Below are 19931 nucleotides of genomic sequence, written 5' to 3' on the forward strand. Positions count from 1 at the left end.
CCGGTATACATCACTCTCCGCTTTTGAGCCAGTTATCTATTGAGGACCATGGAATCTGCGCTAAGGGCTGAACAGGAGAGAAACAAAGCGGCTCTTTTTTTTTTTTTTTCAAATATACTCAAAAAAGAAACTAAGATTGTTTTTTATCTTCTACAGTCGGAAATTGTCGATTACAAAATACTTTATTAAAGCGGTTTGCGGGCCCCAATTTGGGGGGCGGCGTTAGAATTAAAGGGTGTTTTGAAGGTGAGTTTTTTTAAGAAGCTGCCTGTTTTTACTTCTTGTTTCTATGCGAGGTGGGAGTTGATTGCAGTTAAAGGATGGGCTCGCAAGCCACGCTTGGCACTACGGCCTTCCAACTCTCAACACGTGACCAATTTTGCTCCTCACAACTGGAAGCCCCTGGAGTCTTTGAGCCGGACCCCAGGAAACGCTGAAACGCCCCCTGAATGAATGAAGCTACAGTAACCCTGCTGGCATTGTAAAGCCAGCTTAGGGGCGGGGGTGAAAAACAGCGCGAGCGCGCGGGCCCCATCCGGTAGCCTTCAGCAACCGCTGGCAGCGCCGAGCTCCCGCCTCGCTGCAGGGGGTCCCGTCGGGCAGCCTCTGGGCATGCTCTGTAGCGGCGGCGGCCGCGGGTCGCGCAGTCGGAAGCTCGCAGCTGCGGCGGCGGTGCAGGCGGCGCTGACGCGCGCGGCAGCTGAGGGGACTGGAGGACGGCGGGAGGGGGCGGGGGCGCAGGAGGTGGGGCCGCCGTCGCCGTCAGGGCCCCAGGGAGCGTGGGGCGCCGCTGCCGCTGCTCCTCGCCCCGGTTCCGTCTCCAAGGCTGCGCCGGGAACAGTGGCCGCAGCGGCAGAGCAGCCGGAGTCGGGAGCCGCGCTCCGCCGTGAGTTGGGCAGGGGAGTGCCCGCGCCTCCGCGGCGTCATGGGCCCCCTTCCCGGGCCTCAGCGGGCACCAGCCGCGGGAACCCCCGGGCCTCCTCGCGGCCGAGCCTGAGCGACCCCCGGGTTCTTCGGCGCCCCCCTCCCTCCGCCCTATTTTTTTCCTGCTCTAGCTGCGGCCACAGCTTCAGCTCTCCGTTATGGCAACGGAGCCACCATCCCCCCTCCGACTCGAGGCGCCCGGCCCCCCAGAAATACGGACCCCACCGGTGAGCGAAGCCCCCCCAGAGGGCACCTCGAAGCCGGCAGGCGGCAGGCTCTGCTTCCTCAACGGCTGCGTGCCCCTCTCGCATCAGGTGGCCGGGCACATGTACGGGAAGGACAAAGTGGGTAAGTGGGGGTGGCGTGGGGCTCGCCGCTCCCCTTCCGCCTCTGCCAGCCCCCGGCCGGCGGAGGCAGCTTGGCGCTCACGGGCCGGGCTGGACTCCCCTCCAGTCTGTGCACAGCTCCCCAGGCCTCTTCCGCGGTCCCCAGAGCTTCAGGACCCTTGCTGCAGGAGCTCGAAAGAGGGGAGATTTCTAGGGTAGGGGGCGTCAGGCCAGCAGCAGAGGTGGCGGGGACAGAAGGGCTTGGTCTCCCTAGGAGGGTGGATGTTGATTGGAGACGGCGTTGTTAGTTGAAAAATAGGAACTTCATTTTTACTGGACGGGGAAGTAAATTTTCCCCTGAGCACAAGGTCTGTTTATTATAGGCGGGTAGCTATTGCACAAGACACGGAATGAAATGCAGATGATGCTAATCTAGTGCTTCTCTTCTGTGTGCAGCTGCATAGCTGGAGGGGAAGAAAAAACATGGTGCTTATTTCATTTATTTATTTATTTATTTATTTACACACTTATTTATTGGGAACGCTTGTCTTGGCTTATCCAGTATCCTTCTCCCTGTCCCCTTGAGAGGTTTTTCTGGTATCTCTTGGGTTTCTCAGCAGGCGTGGTTCCCATAGTGCAGAAACTCGAATTCATGGTAGGAAATATACCCTGTTGTGGTACTTGAAAGGTACACAGTTAAAACATTCAGTTATTCTTGATGATCTTTTTAAGACTGCCATTCCAAAGCACAATACCAAACCTATCGCAGGTGATTCTGATGGTGATATAAAAGTTCTGTTTAGGAACCATAATTCACCTAGCTTACTCACACTGGTTCTCTGGGCCGTGATTACTTGAGGAATCTGATATGTGAGTATTTGAGTAGTGCAGATCATAGACTTGGAAACCACTGGATACAATTTGGTTTATGCTAGTAAAGTGATTCCAGTTTAGGGTAGTGAAATAATACGTTTTTAGATGAGTAACTGAGGCCAGGCCTGGTTAAATGACAAGCCTGAAGTCACACAGCTACTGTGTGTTAGCATTGGGAAACCAAGGGTCCTGCCTTAGAGCACTTTATTTTTTCACTGTGTATTCTTGCAGATAACTCATCAAACAGGATTTTTCAAAATGGATGAATATTTGTTTGAATGTATGTATGTTATTCTCCAAAGAGCAACTTTTCTTACTGCTTTATCTTTACCTACCTTTCTTTTTCTCTTGGTGAAAGTTAGGTGTTAATGATGATGTCATGCATTGTGCTTTTGTCCCCACTGAATTGTACGTTCTTTGAAGTTAGAAACCAGATCTTTTTATCCTCAGGCTTGTACAGGGATTGGGGCTTAGTTCAACTGGGAAATGTTGCTGAAAGAGGGAAAATTGACAATCCTTTTAGTATATAGGGGCAAGGAAACAAATATAGTTCTGAAGGTGCTTAGGTGAGATGTAAGGAAACAACGTTCTTAAGATGCTTAGCACAGACACATAATTGTGTGTGGCTCTTCCAGTAATGAAAGTTTGAGAGTAATTATGGAATTCCTGTTCATAGATTTATATACTGCATACCTATTGATTTATTTTAATGAATTGTAATGATACTATTCCTTTAGTATTTTAGAAGCCTAAAAAAATTTTCCATAAGGGTCCTTAGAGATCGACTTGTGTGCAAAGGAAGATAGATTAAAAAAATCCCAGCATAAACATGCTCTCAATGGTGATTGTCGCTTAAGAGTGCAACCATTGCTTATCAAAGTATGTACTAGTGAGCCTATTCAGCGTATTCACAAATGTACTCTAAATGTGACTTTAAACATATTGCAGAGTGGCTGAGTTAATTTGTCACCCAAATTACCTAATTTACGAAGTAGTTGAGATTCTAAAGAGTCCTTGATTTTGCTTATTGCATTCAATTTAAAATAAACTTCAAGAAAATTTGTCAGATACTCTTGACTAGGGATTGTCTTTGTATTACTAATACACAATTTTGCAAACATACTGTGCTAGCAACCTAATAAATATTTTGTTGAATTTAATTCATAGTTACTTACACAACCTAGCATATATTGTTAAGGAAAGGACACCTGAATGATAATCTTACCTGTTTATAAAGTGAATAACAAGATGGTCAGTAATTCAAAGTTCAAGAATTTATTATGTTTCTCTACTGTCATAAATCACTTACAGTTGTAAAGTACATTGTGTAGATTATAGTTTGGTTTGGCTGTCAACTGAAATTCTCAGAATAAACTTTCTTAAAGACATTGTGTGTATATTTGTTTTGCTTTTTAAAGTTTTTGTTACTGTCATTAAGTAAAGATTTTTCAATTTAGGACTCATATCTTACCTGTTTCCAAAAAGAAGTTGTTGGCTTTGTTAAATTAAAAATGAAAACACATGGAACCAGTTGTACAAAGGTACTTGGACATAATAACATCTTGTTATAGTTGAGTAATAAGAATATGTTATAGTTCTGCTATCAGAGTTATATTTTATGTTCTTCACTAAAATATTTCAATCTTATTTCTAAGAATAAAAAGTGTTATTTTAAGATTGTAAAAGTAGTACATGATCTTTTAGGAAAAAAATTCAAACACCTACTCTCCGTTTCCCAGAGGTAGTCACTGGTGAACTATTGCTGGTGCATTCTTTCAGGTTTTTGTTTCTGAGCACTTATGTAAACACATGAACAGAACTCTAATTTTTTGTACAACTGGATATATCAACTTTTTTTTGTTTTCATTCTATACTATGTAGTATATCCATATTTTTGTGTTCATAATACACTTCATTCTCTTAAAAAACTGTTATATTCTGTAGTGTGGATGTATCATAATTTATTCTTCAAATGGTAGGTTTTTGTATTTTCACTATTTTTTTGCTATTATAAATAATGTATTAAACATTTTTGTACATTATAGTATACCTTACACATTGTGCAACATTTTCTGTAGGGAGATTTCACAAAAGTGTAATTGCTATCAATTTAAATTCCCAAGCTCACCAAAGTTAGCATGAAATCCTTTTTCTGTTTTAGTATTTAACATGTTTAATTTCTTTCAAAAGTCATTAAAGTTTCAAACAGTTTAAATCTGGTATTTGTTTCCTGATCCAACAAAAGATCTCGAAATGAAGTAGTCTATGGGTAAAAGAAGGATTTAAACTGGTATTGTCTATTTTGGTTTATGGTCTATTTTATTAGATATGTTCTGAAACTAATTGACTTAAAATAATTTCAAGCTTACGGAAAAGTTACAAGGATAACACAGTGAACTTGACATTTCGTGGAATTTCTTTATGTATTCTTTATTTGGAGGGAACTATTTGAGAAGAGGTTGCATTTATTTTGCCCCTTTACAGAGCAATACTTTGGTGTGTACTTCTGTAATCACAGCATATTTATCAAATATGGGAAATTTAACAGTGATACAATGCTTTAATCTATAATCCATATTCTAATTTTGTCAGTTCCAGTAATGTCTTTTATCATATTTTTTTTCTCAGTCCAGGATTTAATTCAAGATCATATATTGCATTTAGTTGTCACGTCTCTTAGAATCTTAATTCGTAACAGTTCCTCAGCCTTTATCTTTTATGACATTGTCATTTTTTAAGAGTACAGGCTAGTTATTTGATGAAATGTTCTTTAGTTTGGATTTCTGATGGGTTGTTAAGAGATCCAGGCGATACCTTTCTGACTGGAATATTATACAAGTGTGTTCTTCTCAAGGGGTCACATCTGGAGGCCTACAATGTCTATATGCCCATTATTAGTAATATTAATTTGATCATCTGGTCCAGTGTGGTCTGGCTTCTCCAGTATGTAGTTAATATTTTTCCCTTTGCAACCAGTAAGCTGTTTGTGGAGAGACACTTTGAGATCATGCACATATCCAGATCCTTATCACACTTCACCCTTAGATTACATATATATTGATAATTTTTGCCTGAAGCAATCTTTACTCTGAAAGTTGAAAAATTGTGACTTTTCTCCCTAATTCTGTCACTTTAACAGCATTCTAAGAAATAGCCCTCCCTTCACTCCTATATATGTACATGTTTTTTTTTACTAATAGTTTGGACTCATGGATTCTTATTTTGTAGTGTTATTACCCATTATAGAACATTTATTTTGCTGTTCAAATTGTCCTAGATTTGGTGAGTGGGAGCATTTCCTTCCTTTCTGTCACAAGTTATTTTCGATTTATACTTTCCTTTCCCAATTCTAGAATCAGCAATTTCTCTCAGGAGCCGTGGTTCATTTTCAGTGGGAAATGGTATTTTGAAACCAAGTATCTGGGTGTTGGATTGTACTCATTCCCTTTGGAGTGTTACTGCTTCCTGGCCTTTTAAAAGAACTTAACTGAGAAGAATGTATAAATATTTAGATATCATAATTTCATATTGATATTTCTGATTTCATTCCGATACCACAGAGTTCTTTCTTTTCTTCCCCTCCTGATTCTAAATTTGTATTTCCCATCTACCTCAGTGAGAACCCTGGCTCTTGACATTGTTAATGGGTTTTTTTGGTTTGGGTTTTTTGGTTTGTTTGTTTTGCTTGATCCTATAACTTTCAGAATTTGTATGCCCATACTACTGCAGGAAACAAACCTAGAATAAAGAATTCAGGATGAGATTCCCTTATTTTAAGGGTATATAGTTGGAAACTCTTCAAAAGCTATTTGGGTTAGGGATTTTTGTTTTTTTGTGTGATTTTTTTTAACCCTTCTCTAAGGTAATATTATTTATTTGAAATATAGTTGGATTCATTTGTGTTTAAATTCAGTTCCTTCTCTTCATTTTTATTTAATTTATGTTTTTGAATGCTTCCAAAATTAACATGCTTTGAAAAGTCAGATGTATCAGAAGTGTCACTCCATTCTCTGTCACTCCATTCATGTTCAGCATCCTTTTAGGTATCCCATTCCATTGTTTTCTCATTTATCCTTGCTCAGTTACTTGTTGCAAAGATAAGCAGATCTATATAAATTTTCACATCTTTCTTTTTGACACAAAAAGTAGTATGCTATATTTACTTTTTTGCACTTCATATTTTAAATTTAATGTATCTTAGAAATCAGTAGTGTCGGTTTGAAGAGTGCTTTATCCTTTTTAACGGCTCAGTTGTACTCCATTGTGCATATATACTCCACTTTTTTGGCAGTCAGTTTCCTGGATTTGTTTTTGGATGGACTTGTATTTATTTTCATCGATTAATTTATCATAGCAGTAATATCTGATTATCTTAATTCACTGAAGAATTGAGTCTTGATGTATGGTAGAGTAAGCATCCTGTTTTCTTTTTTGAGATTGTCTTGATGATTTCTGGTCCTTTGCATTTTCATGTAGATTTTAAATCAACTTGTAATTTTTCCCAAGAAAAGGTAAGATTTTTGTGTCTGCTTTGAGTCTATACGGTGCTTTGGTAAAAATTGATTTCTTGATAATACTTGTATCTTCCAATACATGAACATAGATCTTTCCATTTATTTAGGCCTTCTTAAATTTCTCTTATAGTTTTCAATGTAGAGGTCTTACACAGCATTCACTAGATTTTCCCTAAATATTTGATGCTACTGTAAATTGTATTGCTCTTTTAAATAATTTTTATTTTGGAAAAATTTCAAAGTTGTAAGAATAGTATAATCAGCTAATGTGTATAATTCATGTAGGTTTTACATATTAATATTTTGCCACATTTGCTTTATCACTTTCTGTACTTGATAATGATTTTGCAGAACCATTTAAGATTAAATTGCAGACATCATGACCCCTTTCCTCTAAATAATTAAGTAATGCCTAAAAATGAGAACATTTTCTTACCTAACCATGGTTGCTGTTCTTTCAGCAGATTGAACTAAGAAATACATAATTTCGTATTTTTAAAAATTTGGGTTCATACTTAATCTATAATTTAAACCTAATACCACAGGGTTGTTGTTTACCTTCCTCTGTTCTGTATTTATATACCCCTTCTTTCTCATTGAGAATTCTTACCCAAAACATCAATATACTTGCTCATATTGAAATACTTAAACCAATTTTGCATTCCTGGAATAAGTCCAGTGGTTATGATAAATTATCCTGTATACATTGCTGGATTAGGTTTACATTAAAGATTTTTATTGCTGTGTTCATTTGAGATAATTGTCTATAATTTTCCTTTAAGTCTTTGTTGGGGTTTTTAAAAGGAATATGATGGTTTCATAAAATTAGTGGGGAAATAAATGTTCCCCACTTTTCTGTTTTCTGAAAAATTTGGTAAGAGTGCTATTATTATCTTTTTCTCTAAATGTTTAATAGAATTCACTATTGAACCATTCTGGCCTACAGTTGTCTCAAGATATTTAAAATTATGAATTCAATGTTCTTCATAGACATAGGGCAATTCAGATTTTCTTTTTTTTTTTTTTTTTTTAAGATTTTGTTTATTCATGAGAGACACAGAGACAGAGGGAAAAGCAGGAGCCCTGTGGGGAGCCTGAGGTGGGACTTGATACCAGGACCCTGGATTAAGCCCTGAGCCAAAGACAGATGCTCAACTAGGCGTCCCAGATTTTCTACTTCTTTTAATTATGTTTTAATTATGTCTAAAGGAATTTATTCATTTTATTTAAGTTGGATTTATTGGAATGGGTTCATAATTATCTTATGGCTTTAATGCTTATAGGATTTAACATGATAATCCCATCTTTCATTTCTTCCTAATAATGGTAATTTATGTTTTTACCTTGATCCATCTAGATAGAGTTTTATCAGTTTTATTGATCTCAGAGAATCTTTTTCATTGGTTTTTTCCCCTCTGTTGTCCATTCTTATTTCATTGTTTTTTTTTTGTTTTTTTTATTTATTTATTTATTTATTTATTTATGATAGTCACAGAGAGAGAGAGAGGCAGAGACACAGGCAGAGGGAGAAGCAGGCTCCATGCACCGGGAGCCCAATGTGGGATTCGATCCCGGGTCTCCAGGATCGCGCCCTCGGCCAAAGGCAGGCGCCAAACCGCTGCGCCACCCAGGGATCCCTTGTTTTTGTTTTTGTTTTTATTTGCTCCTATCTTTCCACTTATTTTGGGTTAATATATTAATTTTTTCTAGCATCTTAAGTTGAAACTTTTTTTTTTACTTTCTAATATAACCATTTAAAACTACTCATTTTCCTCTAGGTACTAAGCAGTACTTTGAGTACATTTCACAGATTTTATTATGTTTTTATTATCATTTAGTTAAAATGTTTTTTAATTTCCCATGTGAATTTTGATCCGTGGATTAATTACAAGTGTGTTTACTTCTCATCTATTTGATATTTTCCCAAATATCTTATTACTTCCATTATGGGCAGAGAATATTCAATCCTTTTAGATTTAAACTTGTTTTTAATCATTTAGCACATAGTCTTCATAAATGTTCCATTTGTACATGAAAAAATGTGTTTTCTGTTGGGTATAGTGTTCTATAGGTGTCAATGTAGTTAAGTTGTTTGATAGTATTGTTTGGTTTTATATATCACTACAAATGTTCTGTATACTTATTTTATCAATTATTGAGAGAGTGTGGCTTTGTCTATCTTCTCAGTTATGTCAGTTTTTATTTCAAGTATTTTGAAGCTCTTATTAAGTATATACATTTAGGATGGCTATGTATAAACAATTTGACTTACCATTATGAAATGTACCTTTTTACATATAATGTTCCTTTTTTTGAATTCTACGTCTAATATTAACATAGTCTTTATAATACTATAAAGTAATATTAATATGTTAACTTTCTTACGAGAAGTACTTGCTAGTATATTTTTTTCCCGTCTTTTTACTTTTATTTTATTTTATTTTATTTTATTTTTTTTATTTTATTTTATTTTTTCGTCTTTTTACTTTTAACTCATCTGTGTCTTTATATTTAAAATGTCTGGTAGTTTGTATTTTCTATTCTATTTGGAACTCCCTGAACATTGTGGTTCTGTGTTTTTAGGTTTTTCATTAGTTTTAGAACATTTTAGACATTGTCTTGTCAAGTATTTCCTTATACACTGTCATTTAAAAAATATTTTCCCTTCATCTTTTTCAATAACTTTAGATAATTGAAATTGTATAGAATACCTAATCATTGTAGCATATTTGATTTCTCATGTCATGCACTTTTTTCTAATAAAAGCAGTATGTTTATTATAGAAACTTCTGGAAAAAGTTACAAAAAAAGTAAAAATTACCTAGAATGTTCTAACCACAGATAGAAATTTTAACATACATTTATTTTACATGGTTGTAATCCTATTAAATACATAATTTTTTCACTGTGGTAAAAAACATAACATTAAATTTACCAAATTAACCATTTTAAGAATACAGTACAGTAGTGTTAACTATATAAACATTTTTGTGTAACATATCTCTTAGAACTTTTTCATCTTGCAAAAGTGAAACACTATATTCTTTGAATAACAAATCCCCCTCTCCCTCCCTCAGGGACCTGGAAATCAGCATTGTAATTGCTATTTCCAAGAGTTTGACTGCTTTAGATACTTTATGTGAATGGAATCATGCAGTATTTGTACTTCTGTGACTCTCTCATTTCACTTAGCAAATGCCCTAAAGGTTCATCCATGTTGTTGCATGGAATAATTTCCTTTTCTAGGGCTAAAAGATATTCCATTATATGTATACACTACATTTTTTTAATCAGTTCATCTGTTAATGGACATTTAGGTAACTTTCACTTCTTGGCTATTGTGAATAATGGCTGCAGTGAACATGAGTGTGCCTTTTTATTTCTTCTAGGATTCTTATAGTTATCGTAGACTGTTTAATATTATTCCTTAGATCTTAGATGCTTGCTTCTAGTTTTTTCCACACTTTGTGTGTGTGTGTTTCAGTTTAGGTAATTTCTGTTGACCTGTCATCAAATTCCCTGATTCTTTCCTCTTTTATGTCTACTGATGAGACCGTAGTAAACATAATTTTGTTTCTTTACTTCCTTTTTCATTTCTTTTTTAAAATTTGTTTTATGTTTTTATTTAAGAGAGAGAGTGAGTGAAAGGGGAGAGAGCACAAGCTAGGGGAGGGGCAGAGGGAAAGGGAGGAGCAGACTCCCTGTGAGCCGGGAGCCCAAGGCAGGACTGAATGGATGCCAGGACCCTGGATTCATGACCTAAGCTGAAGGTAGTTGCTTAACTGACTGAGCCACCCTGGTGTCCCTTTTTCATTTCTTTTTTTTTTTTAAGATTTTATTTATTCATGAGGCATAGAGAGAGAGACAGAGACTCAGGCAGAGGGAGAAGCAGGCTCCATGCAGGGAGCCCGATGCGGGACTCGATCCCAGGACTCCAGGATCGTGCCCTGGGCCCAAGGCAGGTGCTAAACTGCTGAGCCACCCAGGGATCCCCCCCTTTTTCATTTCTAACATTCCATTTGACTCTTGAAATTTCTCTGCTTAAATGCCTCATTTTTGCATGCATGTTTTTTACATTTTCTGTTACAATCTTTAACATGTTAATTGTGGTTATTTTAAGTTCTTTTGATGATTCTGATATTTGTATCATCTCTGAAACTGTTCTGTATGTTGCATCTTCTCTTTTGGCGGTATTTTTTCCTTTTTCATATGTCTTTAATTTTGTATTAAATTTGGACATCACATGTGAGACTGAAGGCAAATAATATTTATGACTGAAATTCATATGCCTCTTCTGCTAGGCAGATAGCATTGGTGATTGAACTAAGGTGGAATTTTGTTATTACAGTCACTTTCTGTTATGAATTGAATATTTGAATGTTGTATTGCCCCAAAGTCCTATGCTGAAACAACAACCTTCAATATGATTGTATTTGGAAAGGGTCTTTATGGAGGTAATTAAGATTAATGAGGACTTAAGGGTGGGCCTGATCCAAAAGGATAAGTGTCCTTACAAAAAGAGATCTGAGAGAACATGTTTTCTCTTTCATTGTTTCCACCATATGAGGACAGAATGAGAAGGCAGCTATCTACAAGCCAGGAAGACAACTCACACCAGGAGCTGAATAGGCTGTTATCTTGATCTGTGACTTCTAGCCTCTAGAACTGTGAGAAAATTAATTTTTGTTTTTTAAGCCATTTGGTCTGTGGTATTTTGCTATGGAAGCTGGAGCTGACAACACCTTCACTGCACCACAGGCTTGAAATTTTTCTGTTGTAATCTTTTGTTTAGGGTGGGGTTGATTTGCCAGAGGATTTTTCTCAGCATTCCTATTTAGTGCTCTGCTTTAGGTCTTCCTTGTGCACTCATGCTTCAGAGATAGTTTTTTTCCATGTTCATGCCACTTCTCCAAATGTAGATTACTGTTGCTTATTACTTGGTGATTACTAGCCTAATGTAAGGGTGTAAGGGGTGTTCCTTGTCTTGGTCCAGCTTCAATATTAGGAAGGCCCTATGATCCTGATTCTTGGGATAGGGTTTCTGTATTTTAGGTAAAAGTGGAAGTCCAGAAATTTTTTTCTGACCTATTCTCTTTTCTCCTTATGATACTCACACTACATGTTTGTTAGAATGCTTGATATTATCCTACTATTGCTCTATTCCTTTTTTATTTTTAGATACTTTTTCTTTCTTTGCATTTGGATATTTTGAATCATCCTTAAAGTTCTTTGTACCTTTCTCTGAAACCGTATTGTAATCCGTCAATTAAAATTGGGGATCCCTGGGTGGCGCAGCGGTTTGGCGCCTGCCTTTGGCCCAGGGCACGATCCTGGAGACCCGGGATCGAATCCCACATCAGGCTCCCGGCGCATGGAGCCTGCTTCTCCCTCTGCCTGTGTCTCTGCCTCTCTCTCTTTCTCTCTGTATGACTATCATAAATAAATTTAAAAAAATAAATAAATAAAATAAAATTGTTTCAGATACTCTGTATCATGTCAGCTTCAGAGTTTTTTGGTTTTTTTTTGTTGTTGTTGCTGTTCTTTTCAGACTGCTTCCCTCCTGAAATACCTCATCTTTTCAGTGTTTATATCTATTTTTGCCTATAATTTCTTTAGCACATATAAGATTGTTGTTTCAACATACTTGTTGATTAATTATAATTATTTGGTTATCTGTGTGTCAGCTTTTCCTGACTATATTTTCTCTTGGTTATGTGTCATATTTTCCTGATTTTTTTGTATGTCTCATAATTTTTTTAAATTAGATTTTGGACATTTTATTTGAATAGGGAGTAAAGTGTACTATTTGTTTTGTTTCCTCTATGTAGAATATAAGCCCTTTCTTATGTTTAGGGTGATGGGCTAATAAGTCATATTCCTCTTGGAATTTAGTTGAGCTGGTGCTGAGCTCCAGTCTTATATTAACTTAGTCTGTTATTTTATTTATTGATTGATAGTTTACAAACTGTGATACTTTATTGGTGGTAAAACTTTAAAAATTGTTATCTTAAATTCCAATATAGTTAACATACAGTGATATATTAGTTTCAGATGTACAATATAGTGATTCAGCAATTCCATACATTGCCCAGTCAGTGCTTATCATGACAAGTCCATTGCTTAATCCTATCACCTATTTTACTCATCTCTTCCACCCACCTCCCCTCTGGTAACCATGAATGTGTTCTCTGTAGTTAAGAGTCTATTTCTTAGTTTCTCTCTCTCTTTTTTCCTTTCCTTTTTCTTTTTTTGTTTGTTTCTTAAATTCCATATGAGTGAAATCATTTGGAATTTTTTTTCTCTGACTTATTTCATTTAGCGTTATAATCTCTAGTCCCATCCATGTTGTTGGAAATGTCAAGATTTCATTCTTTTTTGTGGCTGAGTAATATTTCTGTGTGTGTGTGTGTGTGTGTGTGTGTGTGTACGATACCCATTCATCTATCAGTGGACACTTGGGTTGCTTCCATAATTTTACTATTGTAAATAATGCTGCAGTAAATGTAGGGGTATGTGTATCTTTCCAAATTAGTGTTTTTGTAATTCCACTAGTGGAATTACTGGATCATATGGTAATTCTATTTTTAACTTTTTGAGGAACCTGCATCCTATTTTCCATAGTGGTTGAACCAGTGTTCATTCCCACCAACAGTGCACAAGTCTTCCTTTTTCTCCACATCCTCACCAACACTGTTATTTCTTGTATTATTGATATTAGCCATTCTGACAGGTGTGAAATGATATCTCATTGTGGTTTTGATTCATTTTCCTGATGATTAGTAATGTTGAGCATCTTCATATGTCTGCTGGCCATCTGGATGTCTTCTTTGGTGAAATGTCTGTTCATATCTTCTGCCCATTTTAAATTGGATTATTTGTTTTTTTTGGCTGTGAGTTGTGTAAGTTCTTTATATTTGGGGTACTAATCCTTTATTGACTATATCATTTGCAAATATTTTCTCCCATTCATTGGCTTGTCTTTTTGTTTTTGTTGTTTGTTTTTGTTTTTGTTTTTTTTAAGATTTTATTTACTTATTCACAAGAGACAGAGAGACAGAGACACAGGCAGTGGGAGCCTGATACAGGATTCCATCCTGGACCCCAAGACCATGCCCTGAGCCAAAGGCAGACGCTCAACCACCCAGCTAACCAGGCATCCCTGTTTGTTGTTTCCTTCACTGGAATACTTTTTATTTTGATAAAGTCCCAATAGTTTATTTCCACTTTTGTTTCCCTTGCCTCAAGAGACATATCTAGATAGAAGTTGCTAGGGTTGATGTCAGAGAAATTACTACCTGTGCCCTGTTCTAGGATTTGATGGTTTCAGGTCCTTCAAATAGGTCTTTAATACATTTTGAGTTTATTTTTGTGAATGTTGTAAGAAAGTGGTCCAGTTTCATTCTTTTGCATGTTGCTGTCCAGTTATCACAACACCATTTGTTGAAGAGACTGTCTTTCCTATTGTATATTCTTTCTTCCTTTGTTGACCTCCCAGTTGAATCATGGGCTTGGTTTATTCCTGGGTGTTCTATTCTGTTCTATTGATCTGTGTCTATTTTTGTGCCAGTACCATACTGTTTTGATGACAGCTTTGTACTATACCTTAAAATCTGGGATTGTCATACCTCCAGGTTTGTTATTCTTTTTCAGGATTGCTTTGGCTTTTCAAGGTCTCTTGTGGTTCTATACAAATTGTAGAATTTTCTGTTCTAACTCTGTAAAAATGCTGTTGGTATTTTAATAGAAATTGTATTAAATCTGTAGATTGCTTTGAGTAGTGTGGACATTTTAACCAGTTAATGTTGCTGACTCACCCTTTCAAGTTGCTTTCTTTTTTTACCTTGCCAATTTTTTAGCTAGGAGGGGTTTGGCTGTTATTTAAGATACTGTTGATTTGCTTTTGGATCCTGGAATTCACTTTATCCAGAGAATGCCTGGGATTACTATCTTCTCCATAGCTACTTTCTTTTAAAACTTGGAGTGCGAAATGTTTCAGAGTGAGTAGTGTGTTGGAGAATTGCTGGGACAAGCAGACTGTTTTTGTGTTAGAGGCCTGTTGTCTTTAAACCATCTTGCTCTACCACAAGGTTGCCTATAGTGTAGCTGATATCTGCTTGCCTGTAAAATATATTTGTCCAATGGTAGGTTCACCTGTATCTAGAGTAGGTTCCTGGATCAAGGTAGGGAAGGTGCATAGTTCTCTCCTCATGTATGAATGCTCCATTTTCCCTCCTGTGGAATTCAGTTCATCAAGGCTTCGTTGCATCTACCACTCCTCATTAGCCCATAGAAAATGTCTATTACCATAGGAATCAAGGCCTTTCTTGTTCAGCATCCCGATCTTCAAGAACAGAATTTCTCTTCAGTAATTTTTAGTTATATTAGATTACTCCTTAAATTTCCCAAAATCTTTTGGCTGCTTATCAACCAGTCTTTTGGCTGAATATTTACCTTCTTTCTATTCTATATTTAGGTCTTAAGTAATCTTGATTACTGTACTTCTTGAGATTTCTGCTGCTCATTGATTAAATTCTGAATTTTTTGTCATGATTAAAAATTATTGATACTTGCCAAAAGAAACAGAAACTAAGGTGACATATTTTATCAAATAAATATATTTATTTGTACCCTATGAATCATGTACACATGATTTTTTGAAATCTCAGTACTTGAAAATTTAAGATTTTAGCGTATAAATTTGGTAATAAGTCTGAACAGTATAGGGACAGTGCCAGTGTTAGTATCTGATTTCAGCCCCCACTTTTCCTAGTGGCCATGTGCTCTCATACTATCAGTACATAGTGCATCTGAATCAGGAAAAATTTTTAGTTGTTTTCTTATGATAAATGAGAGAACCTTATAAAAAAGCTACAAAATAGGAAATTCATATAGTACCACCTTTAACATTTTTTTTTTCTGTTTACAGGAATGGAATCAATTTAAACTATTGCTTTTAACTTCTTGTTTAACTATAACCTCTCCCAGAAAGACCATTACTGAAGAATTTCTATAAAAATTTAGAAATATGTTCTATTTAGTAGAAATTCTGAGAGGGCTCTAAGGAGTGTAGTAGTTGGAGACAACAAAATCACACTCTTCAGAATTTGTGTTCTGGTTCTTTGCATATACCAAGTGCTGAAATGTATTGGTTAAATGTTAAAATTTCTGAAACATGGAAAACCCCTTAATTTTTATGAAAGTGGTTTATCTGTAACTTTAGGAACACATCTATCCTGTGATGCAAGGTACACTATTATCAAAGCATTTAAAAAAATCTGATTTTTGTTCTGTAGGTATCCTGCAACATCCGGATGGCACAGTTTTGAAACAGTTACAGCCACCTCCAAGGGGTCCAAGAGAGCTGGAATTCTATAATATGGTAAGTAAGGTAAGATTTGTTTCATTGTAGTCAAAGAGTTTTTCATAGTTTTCTGATGACTTGGTAAGAAATATATTTGACTTATGTTCTGCTGTATTGTGTATGTGACTGAAATAAAAGCTTTATGAAATAATGCTTATCTTTACTGATACAGTCTAATATTTTCCACTATACTTCATTTTTAAAATATTATTTATTTATTTTAGAGGGAGAGAACATGCACACAGGAGTGGGGGGAGGAAGAGGGGCAGACGATCTCATGATCCTGAGATCACAACCTGAGCCAAAATCAGTCAGCTGCCCAACTGACTGAGCCACCTAGGCGTCCATACTCCATTTCATTTTGTAAAGATTCTTATTCTGATCTGCTAAATTGCTTAACTGAGAGACTACTTGTATTTATCAGAAATGCTGAGTTTAAATAAGTGTTTTTATTTTTATTACAGGTTTTTTTAGAACCTTAAATGTGCTGATGTATGCCATGAATTTCCAAAGTTGGGGAGGAGGAAAGGGCATACTAAACCTTTAATTAACTCTATGACTAGGAATACTTTTTTATTACATTTACAGTGTTTTCAACCATCACCTTTATCTAGTTACAAAACATTTTCATCATACAAAAGGAAACCCTGTACCTGTTAAACCATCCCTGGCAATCACTGATTTTCTTTCTATGGACTTACCTATTTAGGATATTTCATATAAATGGAATATACAATATGTGTCTAGCTTTTGTTTAGCATGGTGTATTTTTTTAAAGATTTATTTATTTATTCTAGAGAGAGAGAGAGCATGAGCAGGAGAGGCAGAGGGAGAGAGAATCTCAAGCAGATTCCATGCTGAGTGTGGAGTCCAACTTGTGTCATGACCCTGAGATCATGCCCTGAGCTGAAACAAGAGTTGGTCACTTAACCAATGGTACCACCCAGGTGCCCTAGCATGTTTTTAAAGTTTGTCTAATTATAGTCTGCGTCAATACTTTGTCACTTTTTATGGCTGAGTAATGTTCCATTTTACTTTCATGCCACATTTTGTTTAGCTTTTAACTGCTACATACAACCTCTTTTTTGAAGAATGTATTTTATATTCACTCTATAAAAGTCATGTATATGCTTTGTTCAATTTATTTTTAGTACTTCATTTTTTGTTTCTATTATAATTTTTTTGAATTGTTTCCCAACGATTGCTAATATACAGGAATGAAATAGATATTTGTATTTCTTTTATCTAGTAATCTGGTTGGTCTCTTAATTCTAATTGTTTACTGTGTAGACAGTAAAGCTGTTGTGATTGGAAGGGGGTTTTTTTGTTGTTGTTGTTGTTCCTTTTGAATCCATATAGTTCTGTCAAGTATTTCCAGTTCAGTGCTGAATAGAAACAGTGATGGTGGGGGCATCTTCCTCTCATTTAATAGAAGTGCTTCTAATATTTCTCCATGTAAGTATAGCTTTCTCTCTTAAGTTTCTGATAGATACTTCTTCCCAGGTTGAGGAAATTGCCTTCTGTGTGAGTCAAGATTCTGTCAAGAAACAAATGGTGTACTCTGTCAGTTTAATAAAGGGACTGTTTACAAAGGTGTGGTCAGAGTTTAAGGCCACCTTCAGGAGTGAATGCTATACCATCCCTGGGCCTGAAAGGGCAAAGAAAGGGAGAAGTTACTAGAGCCCAAGGAAGGAAACTTTATGAGAAAGTATGAACAGAGAATGAGGGAATTAGAAAAGTAAATAACCTGACCTCAACACTTTTCCTACCTTCCACTGTCTGATACTGTTAAGAGACAATGAATGGCAGGAGGGCAAGGGACACCCACTGATGCAGTTGATTGAAGTTAGCTTCTTGGAAAAAAGGGGAAGATACATAGCATCTGTTCTGTTTTTATTTCAAGAAACAATTTAAGACATGAATGACTATTGAATATTTTTCAGCTACCTTTTCTGTATCTGATGAAATGATTTTATGAGTTTCCTCTTTTAATCTTAACATAATGCCATAATAGATTTCTAATCTATCATTACCTTTCATGTTTGGAGTAAAGCCTACTTGTAGATGTCCTTTTAATTTTTTTAATGATATGCCTTGCTGGATTTTGCTTGCTAGTGTTTTATTTAATATTTTTCCAGCTATTCTCAAAAATGAGATTGAACTATTGTTTTCTTCACATATTTTCCTTGTCTGGTTTTGATATCAAGTTTCTTTTAACTCATAAAAGGAATCAAGGGGCATTTCTTTTTCTATTTTATGGGAGAATTTTTATCAGATAAGGATTTTGTTCCTTAAGGGCTTGCTTGATAGAACTTAAATGTAAATCATCAGCGTAGCCAGTTGTCTGTCTCTCTTTCTTTTTTGCTTTCTTTTTTTAATATCCTTTTTTTTGGTCATTCCTTCTTTCCTGGGAAAGGATTTTTTGTTAAGATTTATGTATTATGAATGAATGGATGAATGAATGAATGAATGAATGAATGAATGAATGAATTGAATGTGAGCAGGAAGAGGGGCAGAGGGAGAGAATATAGAAGCAGACTCCTGTGCATAGAGCTGAACACAGGACTCCATCTCACGAGCCATGAGATCAGGACCTGAGCTGAATCCAAGAGCCAGATGCTAAACTGACTGAGTTACTCAGGCACCCCTGGGAAAGGATATATTTTTAGGCACTGATCTTGACTTTTTGTTAGTGTAATAGTAAAATATAATTGGATTAGATATGATTCCTTTTTTTACTGCTGGTATTGTTTGTTTTTTTTGCTACTTTTAACTTTTTCTTAATCAGTGTGACCTGTAGCATTTTTAGAGTGTAATGGTAGGGGAAGGAAGATGATGCCTGGGTTTTTACTGTTTAATATTTTCATTTACTCTCCCTGTTTCAGTATTGTAACTGTCTTCATCTATGCGGAGTCCATAAATTTAGAGATCCTTTGGTTCAAGTCTTCAAGGCAGACCTTTATGAAACCCAAATATCCATTTAATGCTTTTGATTTCCTTTTCATTTTAGACTCTTGAGTTTCCTTGGGAGCTCAGCTATGCGTTTAAGAAAATATTTGTTATATTTTATCCTACATCTCTCTGGGTAGAAAGTTTTTTTAATCACCTCTCCCTTCAAAATATTTAAGAAGAGAAAGCTCACTTCTATACTCTTTTTAGTGTTTTTATCATTTTCACTTACAAATATATCCTGGACTTCTTTTAAGTACATAGAGATATACTTGGTTCCTCCATCCTGTTGTTATGTCATCATGAACACTGCCCTTCCTGATTTTATGCTAGGAACAAAGGTATGATAAGGTGTACTCTTCCCTTAATTACCTTGGCCTAGAAGTGACTCATATCACTTCTGCTCACATTTCAATAGGGGAAGCTGGGAAATAGAGTGTATTACATGGGTATTTGGTGAGTCTCTGTCACACTTGAGTTTATTCTGTAGACTTCTGTTGTATGTATAATTACTTGACATGAATATGACTTGACAAATATAATTAGAATTGCAATACTAAGACTTCATGAGCATTTTATTTTACACCAGCGAACTTTAATGGTTTTGAATAATTAGGCCATATTGTGAGAATTCATTGGATAACATGCTTTACAAGTTGTTTTTAAAACAAAAATATTTTCATTCCCTTTTCTTCTAGGGAAAAAAACTAAGGATCTAGCTCCAGGATATCTGAACATTTCTAGTATTTTCTAGAATTATTATTGGTTATAAATCAAGGAATTGCATGAGCAATAATTAGACTTACATTGAGTTAAAGTATAATTTTTTAAAGATAAAACCGTAACTCCCTTATAGATATAAAAAAAATGTTAAAGATTTTGTTAAACAAATTATATAATGAATGAACCAAGCAGATATTAAAACTGGTGCAAAGAGAAGCTAAAGAAGCACAATTTTTTTTTAAAGATTTTATTTATTTATTC

The 19931-nt window shown here is 35.9% G+C and overlaps 1 protein-coding gene across 2 annotated transcripts in view; it reads left to right on the forward strand.

The window, feature by feature from the left end:
* Positions 1–536: 536 nt before the first annotated feature.
* The window catches only part of IPMK (inositol polyphosphate multikinase), a 61498-nt gene continuing 42103 nt past the window's right edge, over positions 537–19931 (forward strand). Inside the window, exons 1-2 of one of the 2 annotated variants that reach the window (XM_041750250.1) lie at positions 537–1272; positions 15931–16025. In XM_041750250.1, coding sequence (XP_041606184.1) covers positions 1083–1272; positions 15931–16025 — 285 coding nt within the window. In that variant the 5' untranslated portion in view covers positions 537–1082. The remainder of the gene's footprint in view (positions 1273–15930; positions 16026–19931) is intronic. The other variant, XM_041750251.1, reaches the window with a different exon arrangement.

The sequence above is a fragment of the Vulpes lagopus genome, chromosome 3 (genome assembly GCF_018345385.1).
Source record: "Vulpes lagopus strain Blue_001 chromosome 3, ASM1834538v1, whole genome shotgun sequence".
NCBI classification, from domain to species: Eukaryota; Metazoa; Chordata; class Mammalia; order Carnivora; family Canidae; genus Vulpes; species Vulpes lagopus.